This window comes from Lemur catta, chromosome 20 (assembly GCF_020740605.2).
Source record: "Lemur catta isolate mLemCat1 chromosome 20, mLemCat1.pri, whole genome shotgun sequence".
In the NCBI taxonomy this organism is placed as follows: domain Eukaryota; kingdom Metazoa; phylum Chordata; class Mammalia; order Primates; family Lemuridae; genus Lemur; species Lemur catta.
Window position 1 is genome coordinate 33,399,069 of NC_059147.1, and position 18,739 is coordinate 33,417,807.

Here is an 18,739-nt window from a genome sequence, read left to right on the forward strand (position 1 = left end):
CAAATCCACATGAGGACGTCCACCCCACCCACCTGCTGGTGGAGAATTACGGAGTCCTGGCCCTCCCGGGACACGCCCGGGTGACTCTCCTGCAGCCCCATGCAGTTTCTCTGTGCCTCAGTTTCCCCATCTGTCAAATGGCATGACAGCAGTACAAGTCCAGTGTCCATTATCCAAAACGCTTGGGGTCAGAAGCGTTCTGGCCTTCAGATGTGTTTGGATTTTGAAATGTTTGCATATACGTAGTGAAGCGTCCTGGGGGTGGGATCCAAGTCAAACGCAAAGTTCTCTTACGTATCGTGTGTCATTTCTGGGTCTCCCGGGGACAGTCCGTCCCTTGCCTCCTCCAGCTTCGAGAGGCCCCATTCTCCTCCGCGGCAGTCCCCATCCCCAGTCCCCAGTGCCAGTGCTGTGGTGTCCCCTCCTCCGTCCTGGGAGGGCCCCCGTGGTTCATGGGACCCGCCAGGTGAGTCCAGGATGGTCTCCCCACATCTGGGTCCTCAGCTCACTCACGTCGGTGGAGCCCCTTTGCCATGGGAGGTGACGGATTCGCAGACGGGTCCTGGGATGGACGTGGACGGCTCGGGGGGCTGGGACTCTGACCACGCGCTTTCTGGTCCCCTTCAAACCCGTGGACGACAATCGTTCTCGTTAGTATGTGCCGGACTTCTGGGGATGGTGTTGGGGTCGACACTGTAGGTCGCGGCCGCTGTGACAGCCTGGGGAGGCTGGCTGTGGGAGAGTGGCGGGGGCGGGGGCAGAGCTGAGGATGCACCCCCGGCCCCCCAAGGCCCAGCGCCTGCTCAGGGACAGGGAGAGGAGCCCCTCCTGCCGCCCGGCGACAGCTCAGCACCTCGGAGAGTTCCTGTCTGGCCGTGCTGGCGGGAGAGCGTTTCTCAGGGCTGTGAGCGTGGATGGGGACATGTCACATGGTCACCTTCACCAGCCCCCAGGTGAAATTTGGCATTTCCCCAACTGCGGACACAGGACTGAGGGTCGTCTCCAGCGGATGCCTCAGATACCTCCGCGTGTCACCTGTTCCGCCTTGTGGAGTGGCACACACACCTTCACCGCTCGCTGATACGTCCTGCTGTAATATTTAATACGTTTATCAAAAATGCAATTTTTAAACAGTGTAACATTCAGGAATCGGTCTCCTCTGCAAGCCCAAGCATTTTGCCTCAAGTACCTGCGTCATCCCGAGGAGCCCCCCCTGCCCCCAGGCACAGGTGTCCTGAGCCCTAGCTGCAGAGCTCTGCCCGTTTCTGCCACTCGTGGGGCCACCCTGTGCCACTGGGACAGCAGCCTCCCCTCGCCTGGGGGGGCAGCCAAGCCAAGGCCCTGTGCCGGTGAAGTCCCCATCGGCATTTGGGGACCTGAGGGACTGTCGAGTGAGTGGCCTCTGTCAGCAGCGACTCCCGTGTCCCCTGAGACTGAAACCGAAGGGACAGATTCTTGCCCCCCCACCCCCCCGGGCCTGATTTCACAGGGCTTGTGTCTGGTTTCTCGAGACCTGGGTTTGTGTTATAGTAGTTTGTAGCGGAGTTGGGTGTAGCGTCCCGATTCACCTTCCAGGGTGTGTTTAGGGGCCGAGGGTCCTTGGGGTGGAAGCTGCGAACCTGAGTGAGGAGGCTCTGCCCTCCTGCCCCAGCCCCCCGGCGGCCCCTCCGGAGTCTGTCCTGTTCCCGCTGAGCCGTGCTGGGAGCCGGGCCAGGTGCACACCTGGTCCTCTGCTCACCTGCAAGTTACATCCTGCTCAGACCCTCCTCCTCCTCCTCCTCCATCTCCCTCCCCCCCAAAATCCATCCTCCACGGGGCAGCCCGGGGCCCGTAGTGGCCCTGCGACTCGTCATCTTGCAGGGGCTCCCACCGGCTGCAGGGAAAAGCCCAGGTTCCTTTACAGACCTGCAGGACCGCCCAGCGGCTGGCACTGTCGGTCTCGTGAGCCGCGAGCTCGCCAGTCTTGGCTGTCGCTTGTGACCATAAAAATGCCAACACTGGCAGCACAGTTAGGCGAGATTTGATGTTTCAAGGTGAACTTAACAGCGATAGTCACGCTGTCGGTTTTGCTACAAGGCTTGTTTTGCAAATGAGAATTTGTTTCAACACGATTGATACACGAGGGAACAGTCTGCGTAACACGCTCCGTATTTTCCATTGTGTGACTTCATCCGCTGGAGACACGGGGTAGGCTCGGCACTGCCAGCCCCTTTCTGGGGCGTTTTCTGTCTGTGACAGGGATCCCCCGGGGGGCCTGACCTGGGGCTGCTGCTCCAGGGGGCCGAGCTCCTTCGAGCCTCCCAAGGCCCCCGGGCTTGTGGGGGGAGCCCCAAGTCACACACACCGAGACGGAGGCTGAGAGAGCTGCTCCCCACGTTTGCCTGGCATCGGGAAACCGGGGTGGGAGTCCTCGCTGGTGACCACTGGGGTCTTGGGCCAGCACCACCCTATTAGGGCCTCGGGGATGAGGGGTCAGACACTGAGCCCCTGAGAGTCCCTCCAGATTGGGGTCCACACACTGTTTCCATAGAGGCCCAGACAGTGCACGTTTTGGGCTTTGCTGGCTCTGTGGTCTCAGTTACATGCCCACATCTGCTTTCTCTGCAAACCCTCCGTAAAGCAGAGCTGCTCCTGGTTCCGGGCCACGGCTGTGTCTGAGCTGCCATGGGGTGCAGACCCACCCCGGTGGATGCTCTGATGCCACGTGCGGATACCGAGCCACTCGCCGGCTGTGTGCAGGTGCTATGGCTTCAGAAACGTGGCTCTCTGGCTGCCTCGGCCTCCTGGTTTGCCCGGGATCTGTCTCAACTGCTGGGGAGCAGAACGCAGCCGCCTCCCACCCTGCAGTGTTTTGTTTCCCACCCCGAGTCTGTCTCGGCCTCCCTGCCGGCACCCCGGATCCGCTGGGAAGGTTTCCGGACGCCGCGTTTGCTGCCTGCACCTGTCACGGGTTGGCCTCTCCCACGTAGCTGCTCTATCTGGCGGTGACAGCCAGTGCCGTGCACGGGACAGTCATCAGCATGGCCGTCCCTCGTATCTTGTTCTGATTTGGGGGTTCCATCGAGGCCCGACCCTTCCATATGGCGCCTGGAGACGGCTCCGAGCTTGTGCTCTTCCCCCCTCGGACCCTTTCCTGGTCCCAGCCCTGCTCACGGGAACTTGGTGCATCAGTGCCCACCGTGAGCCTGCGCCCTGCGTCACGCGGAGAGGTGACGACAGGAGGGTGATCGGCAGTGACCTGCAGTCTTGCATCTGTCATGGCAACCACTGCTGATGCCTCGGTTTCCTCGTTTGTGGAACGGGAGGAAATCACGTGTCTTTGCTGAAATGAGCTGACCTGGGGCCCGAGGGTGCTCACTGTTAGGTCCCGTCCCTCCCTCTGCCACGGAGCCGGCCCTGCCTTCCTGGGGTGATCGATGTCAGCAGCTCCTTTGTGCCCAGCTCTGACGCCATCACAGACCAAAGAACTGGCTCCCAGATGCCACCTCCTCCACCCTCCCCACAGGGACGACGGCGAGGGACGTCCCTGTAGAGCCCCGACTGGGACCCGGGCCCCACCTCTCGGCTGCACAGGGACAGTGCTCTGCGCGTCTGCCTTGCCTGGTCCTCACTCTCGCCCGGATCTGGTCTCCAGGGAGCTGCAGACACGTTACAAACATCTCGTTAATGCTCTCCAAGGTCCCGTGGAATGAGGCCTCCTGCAGCTGTCCTTGGAGAACTGAAAATTAGCAAGAAATCCCTCCCACCCTCTCCAGACGGGCGCAGAAGCATCAAGTGCCGCCTCTCTCCTGTCTCCTGCCACATGGGGCCTCCACCCCCAGTGACTGCGTCCCCTGCAGGGGAGGTGCAGGGGGCGGCTGGCTGTGGGGTGGGGTGCGCCAAAGCCCTGGTCCTCCTACTCTTGCGTGAAACTCCATCCTGTCGGTGGGATCGGGGATTCGAGTTGTCGGCCTGCGGCAAGGGCTCCGCTGTGCTCCACGCTGAGTTTCCACGCAGAAAGAGGGGTCGCGGGGTGCTGGCCAGAACCACGTGGCAGGACCATGTGCGGCCGCCTGGTCAGAGCAGGGGGCTGGCCCTGCTGGAAGCCAGGCTGGCTCCGAGCAGAGAAGCAGGGGACGAATGACAACGGCAAGAACAGCTGCTACTGCCGTGGGTGCACCGGCCCTGTGGGCACCCGGTGTGGGTTGAAGCTTGGGACCCTCCGCTTTGCGTGTTTGGGGGACCTGAGGCACAGAGAGGTTGCCACTGCGTCCCAGCGTCTCACAGTAAGGGCCAGGCTGCCCAGTGGCTGTGGGCACAGCTGCGTCTCTGCTGCCACTGCCGGCTCTGTGTCCCGCGGCTGCGGGCTCGGCCCCTTTCTTTCAGCCCCTTGCAGAGCGGACGCAGATGCGGGAATTCTCCGTGGTCCTGACCGGGACATGCCGCCCCCCCCGCCCCCCCAGGCAGGGACTTCAGCCCCGGGGGCCTCAGTGTCTCCCCTGTGCAGTGGGGGGGTGGCGGGCAGCTTTGTGGGTTCCTGTGAGCATTATATCCTGTGCACAGAGCCCGTGCACAGCGGGAGTTCGGTAGACTGTGGCTCTGTTACCCTTGGTGATTTTTGTCCCGTGTGTCAGGGGAATGTGGCTGTCTCGAGGTTTGCGTTGTCCTCGCCACCTGGAGCCTGCCCCACAGTCTGCCTCGGGGCTCTGACTTCAGCACTGGGGCTGGTGTGGGCAGTCAGGGCATGAGCACCGTACAGCAGGGTGACTACAGGGTGGGACAGTCCACGTCCCGTGGACGAAAGTGGCATCACAGCTCGGGGGCGGGGGACGGGCTGTGCATGGAAGGTTACTGGGCCCGTCGCGTGGCCGTCTGGGAAGGAAGCGAAGTCGGATCCCTGCCTCTTTCCTTACGCCAAAATAAATCCCAGCTGGCTAAGAAATTTCAATGTAAAACTTAATAGAGGTTGGTTTCCTTTCTATGTAAAATATTTCTACAAATCGATAAGAGAAAAGAAACCTTCTGATAACAGAAACGTAAATAAAAGCTATAACAAGACAAAAACTATGTTCCACTTGTCAGCGTGGAAGAGAAAACACTTGCTGGTCTGTCGGCTTGGAAAAGACGCCGGGACACAGGCCTCTCCATGCTGCCCGGGGAGGTGAATTGGCACAGCCTCCCCGGGGAGCAAGGCCTAATCCCTAGCAAAGCCCAGACGGTAGGAACATTGAAACTGCAGCTTTGACTCAGAAATTCCACTTCTGGAAATTTATTCTGGAGATAGATCTGGGTGTGGAATATCAAATGCACACGGTTGTCGCTGGACCGTGGTTTGAACAGCAGGTGGGAGCAGCCCACCCGGCTGTCGACATGGGCAGATGTGACGTGTGTTGGCACGGTCGTTAAAAAACGAGAGAGCTGCGTGTGTGGACGTGGAACGATCTCTGAGATACAGTGTGAGGTGGGGGGAGGGGGAAGGGGCAGGGCAGAGTGTGTGACGTGCTGAAGTCTCCACTGGGTGAGCACACGATGCTGGCACTGTCCCCGTGCTGGGCGTCACGCCTGCACTTCGGAGACCCTAGCACGGACCCCTGTTAAGAGGCAGGGCTGGGCGGGGCTTGGGAATCTGCATTTCTGGCAGCCGCGTGTGGGAGGGAGCCAGGCTGGGGTTGTCTCCGCGGAAGGTGCTCGAGCCGGGTCCACTGAGGGCTTGGGGCCCCTGCTGGCGTCTTCCCCTTCCCTCCATCAGCCGTGACCCTGTTCTGATGGCCCGGCCCGCGGGACCCCCCGGAAAGGGTCCCGCTGCCCTTACAGAGGGTTGCCCGGAGCAGCACAGCTGGAAAGGAGAGGGCTGCGGCACCTGGTTTGGAAACGCCGAGTCCCGGCTGAGCGGCACCTGCAGCCTCCGCAGTGAAAAGCTCTCCCCGGCCCCTGCGGGGACGGCTGGCAGAGCAGGGGGACACGGCTGGCCAGCTGCCGCTCCAGGGCCCTGGAGGGGAGGGTCTGGGTCCCCGAGATTGGGGTTCTAGGGCATCCTGTGGCATCTGTCATCACATGGGCAGAGTAGGCGCTGGGATGGCCACACCGGGTTCAGATGCCAGCCTCAGTTTCCCTGGCTGCACGCCAAGAGTGACATAATTCCTCCCCACAGGCCGGCACTGGCACAGTGCCTGGCACACGGGGTCTCTTAGCATCTGGCTTCCTGTCGGGGTGAAGATGGGCAGGAGGTCCTTGCCCGGGGTGGCGGCCAGGGCCTGGCGCTGAGCCGGCTGCCCGTCCTCTCCCCGCCGTGCCGAGCCCGGGCAGCAGGGGTGGGGAGCCCGGGTCCCGCCCCTCGAGGGCTGCCAGCGTGTCGGCAGCTGGCATCCCAGCCTCTGGGGCTGTGTCTTCCTTGGGCATCTGTGGGGTGGCGGCCGCCGCATGCCCAGCACGGGGTGTGGGTCCCTCCTATCCAGCCACCTCCCTGGAAGAGGCGGGTTGCCTTGGCAACGGCAACCAGGGAAGAGAAGCTGGCCCCGGGTGCGCTGATTCCTGCACGCCAGCCTGGCTGCCTCTGGCAAGGGGTGGAGGGTTCTGTTCCTTCGCCCCAGAGTTCAGATCAGTCCAGGCCCCGGTGCCACCAGGGTAGGGGACTGGCTGGAACTGAAGGACCGTTGCTCCCACAGCTGGAGCTGGGGGGTCGTCGGCCCACTGCTGGGGGCCGGGTGGAGGGGACCTCCCGCGAAGCCACGGTGTGTCCCCCTCGAGAAGCCACGGTGTGTCCCCCCACGGTGTGTGTCCCCACAGATCCATCGTCTGTTGAGACACGTTAGTGCCGGGCTGGGAGGCGGCTCCTCGGCGGGTGTTGAGTGACGTGTGACCCAGGGGTGGCTGGCACCTTGGGCTGCCGTCGGGGGGGACTCTGCGCCGAGGTGGGTGAGGCCCATGTGTGTTTTCCCCGAATTCTGGCTCTCGTCTGTCGGCTTGTCTTCTCGAGCACGACCCTGACCTACTCTGCCCTACGGTGCCGAGTGCCCTCCCGCGGCCGAGTGCAGACTGGCCTCTCCCAGCCCGTTTCCCGCCTGGGGAGCGGTGGCTCTGCGTCCGCACCGCGTGGGGCCCACGGGAGCTGGGCGTGGGAGCAGCAGCTGCCGCGGTTGTGACCGGGGCCCCCACCAAGGAGCCACCCGGGAAGTGGGCAGGTGACAGGCGAGGTGCGCTGGGAGTGGGGGTCGGGCCTGCTCCCTTGAGGCTGGGGGTGAGGGCCGGCGGGGCCCTCCTCCTCCTCCTCTCCGACCCCCAGGCGTCCCCAGCCCAGACAGCGGCAGGCCTGGCACCGCCCTGGCCTGGGCCGCATGGTGGCCCCAGAGATGTCCACCCAGGACCTGGGAAGGGGTCTTTGCAGACGCCCGGGGGCGACATCCTGGGATGCCTGGGGGCCTGGAGCCACTGACGAGTGTCCTGGGAACAGAAGAGAAGGGAGACGCAGGGAGATGCCACGTGATGGCCGGTGTAGTTGACGGCGATGTGGATGGGGCTGCTCGTGACTCCCCCGCCGTCCACTCCCTGCCCGGGCTGGGGGGCCCAGGCCACCTGCTGTCAGTGGCAGCCCCGGAGCGGGGGCTTTTCTCGCCTCTCTGGGGCGCTGAGCTGGTTGTGGGAACCTGGAGCGCCGGGCCCGGCTGGTAAGAGCATCGCCGCGTGCGCACAGGGCGGGCGGGGGGACGGTGCTGGCGAAGCCACATGGGGGGGCCCTGGCGAGTGAGCCACGGGCACAGGACGGTCCCACGGGAGCTCGGACACCCTCCCCCCGTGTGTCTGCACCAGGCCCCCACAGGTGTGAGCCGCAGGCGGCCGGGAGCCCTCGCCCGCCAGAGCACCGGCTCTCGGCCTGTCCCGAGAGTCTCGTTCAAAAGGAACCTTCGCAACACACTGGGGGGAGCGTTCGTCTGTTACACGCTCTTGTCCTGATGCGTTTTATTTTGCAGTTGGCACAGCACGTTCTTTTTATATACGTGTGAACATACATATGTAAATACACGTATGATGTTGGTGAGTTGATGGTGGTGGTATTTTTACAAAGCAAAGATGTGGGAACCACACAGTGGTCCCTTGGCGGGGGGTTTCCCGCTCGCTGCCTCCCGCCTGCATCTGTGCATCACGGTCGGGTCCGGGCAGCCCGGGAGGTGCGGGACCCCATCCTTGCCGGGGGCTCACGGTAGAGACACGGCCGTGAGCAGTCGGCCATCACGGGAGAGTCAGGCGCCCGCTGTGAGGACGGCTGCAGAAGGTGTCACCGGGGCAGCTGACGTTTCCCCAGGAGCGCGAGCCCGCTCTGCCTCACGTGCCAGGCTGGTCCTTGGGCAGGAATCGGGAACGCGCCGCCCTGGGCACTGTGGCTCGGCCAGTGACGCCGTCTGCCAAGGATGCTCCAGCCGAGCCCCCGCTTCCGTGCGGGGCCGGCTGCGCTCAGACTGGTGCATCTTAAGTTTGGGGCATCGAATGTCCTCGCGGGATCTGACGAGAGCCGTGCGCTCCGCTCGGGAGCGGGGAGGGGCCGGGGAGAGGATGTGAGTGCAGTTCGGGGGGTGCGGCCCCACCCAGGGCTCCCGGTCAGAGCTGCACAGGACGGGGCTCCGGTCTCCACGCTGGGCAGGTCCGGGGGTGCCCGTCACCTTGGCAGAGAGGCCGAGCAGGACGTGGGAGAAGTGGCAGCCCCGGGACGCTGCCTTTGGCACTAGGAAGGAGGGGGCCGTCCTTCGCGGTCCCAGGGGTTCTGCAGCAGAGGCAGCTGGTGTGGCATGATGGGCCCCGTGTAGCAGACGCCCCACGGTCCTCGCCCTCCCCACGGTCCTCGCCCTCCCCTCCTCCGTCGGCCCGAGACGCGGGTTAGATGTGCCGGTTCTCCCACTGGGATTGACGCACACGGTTCTGATGCCTCCCGCGGCCCATCCCAGCCTCCGACCAGCCGCCAGCTGGGGACAGGAAAGTACGCGTTCCCCATGAACTCCTGGCTGGGGCACGCAGGGCCCGCCAGGCCGGAACCCGTGGGAGAGGCCTGCTCCGGGCTCGTGGGCTGGGACCGAGCCCGAGACCTGTGGCGATGATTTGTTAATTGAGTTTTTTACCAGTAGTAAGTCGAGCGTTACTAGTGCTTTCTTAGTGGGTTTGTCTCCACGGCGTTCCTGTCCCTGTTCTGTTATGTATAATACAACCACCGGGTTCCTAAGGAATCTTCTAGAAGGTGTGGTTCGAGTGGTCCCGTGGGACACGGGGCTGCAGCTGCGGCACAGTCGTCTTTTCTCGGTGCCGGGAACGTGGAACCAGGGGAGGGAGAGGAGTCCCTGTGTGCCCAGTCCCCACACGTGTTCTCCCACGTGGCCGGGCGGTGCCGCGGTGGGTGACAGGTGGAAGCGCTGGGGCAGTGAGCGCAGGAGGGGCCTGGAGACCTCGACACGTCCCTGACACGCGTTCCTGGCCACGGCTCGTGGTACCGTGTCTGTGTAAATGTCAGGTCTGTGTCTCCTGGTAGCCGTGTTCCTAGTTACACAGCAGAATTCTAGAAAAAGAAAACTCTGTTTCCCGAGGAGCGCTGGGCGGGGGAGGGGGTGTCCGGGCTTAGCCTTGAGCACCGGGCATCGTGGGAGGCCCAGGCTGCAGCGTGGGGGGCTCGGTGCCTGCGTCCTGCCGGGCTGGCGGTGGGACCTGCCCCCAGGGACGGTGGGGGTGGGACTAGCGTCCGTGTAAAGGAGCCGCACGGAGCTGCCTGCCCCTTTCTCCACGAGGACACGCAGACGGCGCCAGACCTGCCGGTGCCTTGATCTTGGACTTGCAGCCTCTGGAACCATGAGAGAGACGCGTGTGTGGCTGATGAGCCACCAGCATGTGGCGTTTTGTTACGGCGTCATGAACAGACTGGGCCAGGGACCTTGAGCAGGAGACCCTGAGGGACAGCCCACCCTCTGTCTTGGGGCGTTGGTCACTGTGCCTCGGTTTCCTGTGTTGGGGCAGTGGTGCCCACAGCCACCGGCGGGGCCCCTGGAGCCAGCGCCGGGCAGGGAGAAGGGTGGACACAGCAGGTGGGAGGACAGAGTCCTGGCGCTGCCCTGCCCGGCGCTGGCTGGGCCCTGGCTCGACAGGGGGAGACCGGCCGTGTGGGACTCGGCCGGGAACAGGTGCCAGCAGCCCACAGACGTGCCAGTGCCCGCAGCCCACACACGGATGTCGGTGCCGTCTCTGCCACGGCAGGGAACCGCCCGCACCCGGGTCTGAGCCCGCGTGGCTGTGGCTCCTGGGTGGGGTGGTCGTCCTGAAGCACAGATGTGTGCAGGGCCCCTGTCACTGTGTCCACCCTGGGGTGTGGCATCATCTGGGTTTGGGCTCTTTGGGCACGTGTGTTTCTTGATACCAAGGACGGACGTGTTTTCCAGCCTGTCCCACGCGCTGGGGCCCGGTGAGGTCTGTCCGGTGAATAACGGACCAGTCCGGAGGCCCGAGGGCAGTCGCGGGTCGGGTGCGCGTCCCCGCCCGGCCTGCGAGGGGGTCGGCGCAGGGCCTGGCCCGGAGCCCTCGCTGCCGTCCCTTCACCTGCCCCCTGTCTCCCCAGGACCTCGCACTCGCGGGCCAAGGCCGAGGCGGCCCTCACGGCGGCCCAGAAGGCCCAGGAGGAGGCGCGGATCGCCAGGATCACTGCCAAAGAGTTCTCGCCGTCCTTCCAGCACCGGGAAAACGGTGAGTGCGAGGCTGCGCCGGCTTCCGGGCGGGGGCGGGGGCGGCTCAGACGGATCCTGCCTGGAAGCCGCCACCTGGCTCCGTGTCTGCTTCTCTCTGGCGGGGGTCCGTGTCCGTGCTGGGCCTCGGCACACGCCCCCTCGCACACGCGTGTCAGGGTGCACACGCGTCGGCACCCCTCCCCACGTTCCTGCAGCTGCGTGTCCCTGTGTGCACACGGGTGTCCACTGTCACGTGCTGGCTGTGCGTGACAGTCGGCACCCGCCTGCTAAGCCTGTGCCGTCTCTCCCCACCTCCCCCTGGGGGTGTTCTGGAACCTTCTGCCATGATGGACCTAGCTCTATGTGCTCAGTCCAGCGTGGCAGCCGGCACCCTCGTGTGACTGAGGGACTGAGCTGAGTCTCACTCAGCGTCAACTAACCTACATCCACAGGAGCCCCGCGTGGCCGCGCCAGACGCTCCGCCCTGGGGTGTGGACTGGCGGCTCCCGCTGTGTCCTGGGAAGGAGCTGGAGCCACCGCCGGCCCGTGAGGCTGGTCCTCGCCCCCAGGGCGGGGTCTCTGGTGCTCTCTCCTGGGATCTGGGCCTGTGAGCCTGTTTGACTCGGCAGGGGTGGCGGCGTGGAGGGGTGGTGACGGATGGCTGCAGGGGTGCTGGCCCTGCCCGAGTCCTTGTGGGCTGGCCAGCTGCCACCCCACCTCCCGCCTCACGTCCCTTCTGGCCTCACTAGGACGCTTCCTCAGCACCAAGAAGCCTCGAGGACGGGGTTAGGATCACGTTCCATCACATCTGTGATCTGGGCCAGTGTGTGACGTGAGCGGAAGGGGCTCGAGGTGTCAGGATTGGCTCTGTGACTGGGTGTGAGTTCCCGCCTCGCGTCCCCGCCTGTCGCATCCTGGACCCCGGCTCACTCCGAGCATCTCCGGCTCCTGTGGCTGACGCCGCCCCAGGGGCCTGGCCTCTGCAGGGGGGCTGGGTCCTGCGTCTCCTACCACGGGGGGTGGCTTATACTTGCTCTGGGACTTGTCTTCCCGACATCTGGGCATTGCCTGTTTCCACCTCGAGAGCATTAAAGACCAGCATTCCCAGACCAGGGACCATGGGGACGTCTCGGCCAGACCGTTGTCAGGGTGGGCCGAGCACCCTCTGTCTCGCTTGGTCCTCGTGGGGCCGGTGTCCCCTCTTGACAAGGCGACAAAACTGAGCCTGTGGCTACGGGTGGAATGTGGAATTGAGATTGAAAATGAGGCCTGGCTCTGAGGCTGCGCCACACCCACCCCGAGTGGCAAATCACGAAAGTGCTCCCGCTGGGGACAACTGCCCCCTCCGGCGTCTCTGCTGTCTGCCACCCAGGGCCCTGGCAGCCGCCGCCTGAGAGCTCCGCTTGGTAGAGACTCTGCCTGAGGCCACGTGGCGGGGGTGGTGGGACCAGGACAGAGCCTGGTGTCCCCGCCTCCCCGCCAGGGCAGCGTCTAGTATCCGGCTCACTCGTGCTGCCCCCCCACCCTCAGAGCCTGGGAGGGCGGAGGCCTGAGTGGCCGTGGACCCAGGACACAAGATGGGACGGAGGCGCTGGAACTGAGCCGTACACGCTACACGCTCTGCCCTGCGTCCTCACGGTGATGCTCCCGGAACTCACCGAGCTGACAGCCCCTCCCAGCTGCCAGGGTGTTGGGGACCAGCAAGGGGGACCCAGCTCCCTCCAGGGCGTGGGTCTGCTGGGCCAGCCGGGCCAGACGCCAGGGCTGCTGTAGGCGGACGGCTTGCAGGGCACCCCCGCAGGGCGTGGAGTGGGGGTCAGGGGGCAGCGTATCACGGGGCCTCTGATGGGGCCACCCGAGGAGGCAGGTGTGGTGACAGGCTGGGGTGTGGGTCTCACGCGGTCTGCACGCCCTCCTGGCCTTTCCCCTCTGCGTGGGAAGGGGGACCCAGGGCAGCCTGGCCCCACATCTGGGGTGTGACCACAGAGCAGCAGCCTGGCCCACGCCCCCACGGGACACGCACGGGACACGCAGGCTCGGCACTGGCCTGGAACCCCACCCGCCAGGGCCGTGCTCTGCGCAAGGCTGCTCCCTAAGGCCACCAGAGGGAGCGGGGAGTGACCGTGTGCTTCGGATCTGTGTGGCCCGCGCCAGACTGTCGGGTTTCCAGCCACGTGGAGGGAGCTGTGTGTCCCCAATGCCTGCCTGCCCAGAGGCTCGGGGTGCAAGGTGGGAGAGTGGGTGTCAGAAGCTCCAGGATGGCAGTGGCTCCTGCTGTCCCGGCTGTTACCAGAGGCAGCAGCCCCTGGGCAGGGCTGAGACCTCCGTCCTCAGAAAAACGGTGGCCCGAGCACCGGGGGACGTCTGTGGCGTTTTGACTGGGGTGGGTGGGGGTGCAGGGGGTTGGGGGCTCTGACGTTCTGCTGAGCCAAGGACCGCACTTTGAGGTGACTGGTGTAACTGTGATTCTATGAAGGGACAGAAGTGCCACATTCTTCCGTTTGTCCAAATTGCACAAACCCCAGCCTGGCGCCCACTTCCCCTGCTGGCAGGAGATGCGACCTCAGGCGTCACTTTGGGTCCCCCACTTGGTGGAGGTTCATGGAGCCCAGGGACGTCTCAGTAGCTGGTCTCTGGGCGCCACTGGTACCATCCCTGCTGTCCTTTGCCCGCCCCTGCCGTGTGGAGGGCGCTGCACTCCCCAGGCCTGCCTGTCACCCTGGTCTGGGGTGACCTGCAGAACGTTCCGGTAACCCCATCCTCTGTCTTGTCTCTTCCTTCACAAAGGGCTGGAGTACCAGAGACCGAAGCATCAGCTTTCCTGCGAGGACATCGAGGTGCTCTCCACGGGGACGCCCCTGCAGCAGGAGAGCCCCGAGCTGTACCGCAAAGGCACCACCCCTTCCGACCTGACCCCCGACGACAGCCCCCTGCAGAGCTTCCCCACCAGCCCCGCGGCCACGCCGCCGCCGGCCCCCGCCGCCAGGAACAAGGTGGCCCACTTCTCCCGGCAGGTGTCTGTGGACGAGGAGCACGGCGGGGACATCCTGATGCTGCTGGAGGCCCGGGCAGGGGACCACGCCCGCAACAGCTGGGGCGAGGAGAAGCCCGCGGGCCCCAGGGGCGTCCGCAGCGGCGCCCTGCGCAGCGGCCAGCCCGCGGATGACTTCCACTCCCGGGGCTCGGGCCATAGGCAGCCCGGGAACCCCAAGCCCCGGGAGCGGCGGACGGAGTCCTCCCCCTTGTTCTCCTGGACTTCCCCCCACCGGGCCAGCGGCCACAGCCCCGGGAGCGCCAAGCGGCTGCAGCTGGGCGAGGAGAAACGCAGCAACTACACCATGGAGATGCAGCCCCTGCGGAGGATGGATGCCTACGCGCAGGACGCGCACCCCCAGAAAAGACGCTACAGCAAGGGGGGTTCCGGCCGGGGCACGGGGGAGGACCACCGCACCGAGGACCGGGGCTTTGGGGTGCAGAGACTGAGGTCAAAGGCCCAGAATAAGGAGAACTTCAGGCCGGCCCCCTCCGCGGAGCCCACGGTGCAGAAGCTGGAGAGCCTGCGGCTGGGCGGCAGGGCCGAGCCCCGGCTGCTGCGCTGGGACCTGACCTTCTCCCCGCCCCGCAAGTCCCTGCCTGTGGCCCTGGAGTCGGACGAGGAGAACGGGGACGAGCTCAAGGCCAGCACGGTGAGTGGGCGGCAGGCGGGCTGTGCCCCGGGGTCCCGTCTCTGCGCCTCCCCGCTCTTCGCTGACCAGCGGCCGCCCGTGCCTCTCCCCAGGATCGGGGGGACAGGTCCCTGCAGGCTGCACCCAGGCTCGGTCCTCTAGGGAAACAGCCGGGTGGTTTCAGAAGCTCCCACAAAGGAGCCTGGCCGCAGGGACCCCGACCTCCACCCCTTGCTCAGGCCCCAGCCTGCTGCTGCTGCACACCTAGGCTGCCCTGCGCCCGGCACTAGCCTGCACGGTCACGGCTTTGGAGTGTCCCGTGTTCAGTGTCCTGAGGAGGACCGGGAACAGACGGCTGGGTGGGGCCGGCAATCTAGGCTCATCATGCCCTGGGGGCTGTCGGGGCTCGCTCACATTCGAGGACCCCAGTGAGACACTCAGCCTCACCCAGCCGCCTCCCACCTTAATTCACTCCTCCCCGTGGTGGGTTTGGAGGAGAGAACAGCGTCCCCTGGGCCAGACCCAGCGTGTGCCTGAGGGGTCCCGGGGCCTTGCACGGGGCTGGCTGCACCCAGAGGGGGCCTCCTGGGCCTGACCCTTCACCCCACAGCTTCTACCCTTAAGCGCAGAAGCCCCTGCTCCCTCGGCGGGAGGGCGTGCAGGGCCTGCCGCAGCGGGAGTCTGGGCTTCAGTTCTAAACAGAAGCACTGGAGGGTGTCGAGGGCCGAGCAGGGCGCAGTGCCGGAGGCCTGGGGTGCTGGGACCCGTGTTGGGGTTTCGCACTGATGCCTGGCGGGGAGGGCTGGTCCCGGCCGGCAGGGGCTCCTCTGCAGGCTCTGCCACTGCGGTGGGGGGCAGTGTCCTCCCTCCCTGTGCGGCGGTGGGGAGCTGGGGTTTCGTCCTTGAGTCTGCCCAGCCCCGCCCCAGGGTGGCTTTGTGCCCCTCGGACAGCCCCCTTCCACCTCTGCTGAAATCCGCTGTGCACATGTGGATCTGTGGTGCTGGTTCCTAAGATCCCTCCCCTCCCCCAGATACCCACAGGCAGCACCCTGCCCCCACCACCACCGTGCGCCTGCTGGGACCAGAACGCCAGCTCGCACTTACAACCGTGGCCTCCCATCGCAGCCGCCAGCGCTGTGCGCGTGCGGGGTTATTTTGGGAACAGCCAGCGATGGCAGGGTGGGAGATGCAGGGACGGGTTCTATATTTAGCCTGTTAGCACGCCGGCACTTTGGGTGCTTCCAACGCAGCCCCCTGGGGTCCAAACCAGCCCCAGGCGAGAAGTGGCGCAGGAGAACCAGGGGGCTGTGCTGGGGTCCTGTCCCTGCCTGGGGAGCCCCCCAAATGCTTCGTGCCGCTGAGCTGGGGTCCTGCTCTCACCCCCTCCTCCCCCGAGCACATGGGGATGAGTCCTGGTGTGGAGGTATGGGGGTGGGTGGGAAAGACAGCCAGAGAGTCTGGGTGACGTCCCCCTGGGTGGGCACACTTGGGTTCTCCCTCCAGTGCTGCCAGTGAGTGAACTCTGTGGCCCTGTGCGGCCCCCGGTGGTTCTCAGGCCTTGGTTTCCCCACTGGTGAAATGACGGGGGGGGGGGTCACTATGGTGGGAGGTGTGGAAGCACCAGGCTGGGGGAGCCGGAGGGGCCCGGGCAGACGGGCTGTGTTCCTGCGCCTCTGCGGGGCGTGAGCACTGCCCGGCGGGGCTGGAGGAAGAGGCCCAGCACAGGCAGACGTCACCCGGGCTGAGGGCGTCTGGGGACCCTCCCACCTCAGCTGAGTGCTGAGCGGGGGACAAAGTCTCCCGGGCTGGCTGGCACAGGGACTTGCTGGGCCGCGACGGCTGTGCCCAGGATGTGCCCTGCAGGGCCGGGCGGGCAGCAGGGGCGCCCTGCACTCGGTGCAGAGCCAGCCCAGGGTGGACGGGCGGGGCACGGATCCAGGGGACAGGCAGGCTGACTGCAGAGCATAGTGAGCATGTTTCTGTCACCGTACTGGGCACCAGGTTAAGTTCAAACGTAAAGCCGCCAGCCCAGGCTGGGTGTGGGGCGAGCGCTTGAGCGTCCGTCACCGTCACTGTGTGGTCTCCTGAGGACACCAGGGCAGGGAGGGACTGAGGCCTGGCCAAGGACTGGTGCCCAAGGCCCTGTGTGAGCCATGCCGGTGACGGGGCCCCAGTGTGGGCAGCACAGGGTCGGTCCTGGTGGAGAGCAGCGGGGTGGGGGCCCGGCCTGGGGGAGGAGGTGCCACCGTGAGCCTGGGCGTGCAGGGCTCCAAGCACAGGACCTGTGTCCGGCTGCTACGGGGAGCTGGGATTGGGTCCTGAATATCCCTTGGGGGTGTCACTCTGCCGGGACACAGCCCGGGGGCAGGACCTGCAGAGGGGCAGGTGGTCAGGCAGGAGGCTGAGTCTCTCCCATGGCCCTGGCAGGTGTGTGCAGGTGCCAGGGCTGAGGCGCCCCAGGAGGGATTGTACCTCATGGTGCTGTGTCCCCCGAGGGCCTCTGGAAAGGCAGACCCCTTCCTGCCTGTGGGATCAGCCCTGGCTCCCACACTCAGGTGCTGCTCCCTCCGCAGGAGCGAGCTCAATTCCTGATCCATTCATTCTGCACCCCTTCTGTTTAGGGAACAGCTTTATTGAGGTATAATCTTATAGAATCCCTGTCTGAAGCACACAGTTCAGTGGTCTTCAATCTACTCAAGAGTTGTGCAACTCTCTGCTAATTCTAGAACATTCCTATCACCTTGGGAAAAGCCTCATAGCCCTTAAGCAGCCCCAAATCCACTGTCCATGGATCTGTGTTTTCTGCACCTTCCCACGAACGGACTCACACGACACACGGCCTCCTGGGTCTGGCTTCATGTTCTCAAGGGCTGATCACGCTGTGGCCTGTCAGAGCTTCGTCCCCTCCAGGGCTGAGTGAGCCACATGGGGACACACCACGGTTGTTTGTCGATCTGTGGAGGGACTCTGAGTTGTTTCCACTTCTCGGCTATTGTGAACGTTGCTGTGTGAGCTGGATCACGCTGGCACATACGTGGTGCCACCCTGCAAGGGTACACACAGCCCCAGGCGTGGCCCTGCTGCTCTGGGGAAAGCCACGCAGCCATGCCGGTTAGACTGTTTTCCATTCTTACTGAGGGACAAGCAGCCAGCGGGGAGCTCCAGGGGGGCGAGGTGATGCCTCTGTGGTAGGAGAGGCATGGTCAGGGTTCCCCTCACCGGCTTCTTACCACAAGTCTAAACAGGACACCCTTAGTCTGGGAAAACCAGCCCCCACCCCCAGTCCTGTCTGAAATTTGACCATGAAGGGGCCAGATTTGGGAGCTTAAAGGAGTACATTGAAAACCAGTCGGCAGGACAGCTGCCCGTCCTTGGGGACGGTGCACCCTGGGATCTTTACGACCAGCCCTGGCCTGTCCACACCCACACAGTAGCAGGACAAGGCGGGAGCCTCAGGGCCAGGCAGCTCTTTCCTACCTGGAGTCACGTCCCTCCTGCGTGCACTTCCCAGTCGGCTGTGGGGGAGGGGCCGGGACTCGTGGCCTTCGCAGAGACCCTGGGCGGGCGCTGGCCCTGGTGCTGCTCTCCCACAGGGTGAACGTCCAGCACCCCGAGGCCCACAGAGAGGGACCATGCGACCTCTCCTCCCTGCCGAAGGGACAGGTGGGGCCACACGCCTCCTGCCCTACCTCAGCAGGCTCGGGCCCAAGCAGAGCCGCGGAGGCAGGGCCCTGGTGCCTGGGGTTCCACCGGAGCCGCCACGGGTGGGCGCTCCCGAGGTCTCGGGGTGGTGGCCGGAGTCGGTCAGCACAGAGCTGTCCAGGGCAGGTCCCTGTTGAAGGGAAGGTACGCTGTCGAGGAAGGCTTGTTTAGAGAAGTGGCTGTGGCAGCCACGAGACTCTCCTGGAATCCCAGTCCCAATGCTCTGAAGTCTCAGTTCTGCAGAGCCAGGGACAGCTGCTGCCTGGCAGGGGCAGGATGTTCAGTTAGCGAGGCCCGGGGTTTTCTTTCCAGGGGCACCAGTGCCACGGTTTGCGAGACCACAGGGCCCTTCACGACCAGCAACTCCAGACTCACAAGCCCGTGGGCACCTCCTCCTGGAGGCAGACCCCGAGGGGTGGACATGGAGCGCAGTGTGGGTGACAGCAGGGGTGGGAGGTGTGGCCGAGGCGCCGCTCACGGCTGCTCCTCTCCTTCCGTTCCAGGGCTCGGCGCCGATCCTGGTCGTCATGGTGATCCTGCTGAACATCGGAGTCGCCATCTTGTTCATTAACTTTTTCATCTGATATTGTCGCAACAGCAAAAATACCGCTGTACAAAAGGGGACGTGAAAGCAAAACAACAAGGGAAAGCTCGTAACTCCAACCGTCCAGCAACTTCCAAGTCTTTCCACCAAGAACAGGA

General features: G+C 64.9%; 2 protein-coding genes across 5 annotated transcripts in view; one reads left to right on the forward strand and one right to left on the reverse strand.

The window, feature by feature from the left end:
* The window catches only part of JPH3 (junctophilin 3), a 45,190-nt gene extending 26,569 nt beyond the window's left edge, over window positions 1-18,621 (forward strand). Inside the window, exons 3-5 of the mRNA XM_045533783.1 lie at window positions 10,565-10,689; window positions 13,458-14,356; window positions 18,541-18,621. Of these exons, the coding sequence (XP_045389739.1) occupies window positions 10,565-10,689; window positions 13,458-14,356; window positions 18,541-18,621 (1,105 nt within the window). The remainder of the gene's footprint in view (window positions 1-10,564; window positions 10,690-13,457; window positions 14,357-18,540) is intronic.
* Window positions 16,947-18,739, reverse strand: part of KLHDC4 (kelch domain containing 4) — a 44,171-nt gene continuing 42,378 nt past the window's right edge. Inside the window, exons 13-15 of one of the 4 annotated variants that reach the window (XR_006730480.1) lie at window positions 18,413-18,646; window positions 17,813-18,167; window positions 16,947-17,518 (exon numbers count right to left, since the gene is read on the reverse strand). The gene's annotated coding sequence lies outside the window, so the exon portion shown is untranslated. Of the gene's footprint in view, window positions 17,519-17,812; window positions 18,647-18,739 lie in introns of all 4 variants that reach the window. The other 3 variants (XR_006730481.1, XR_006730482.1, XR_006730479.1) reach the window with 3 other exon arrangements.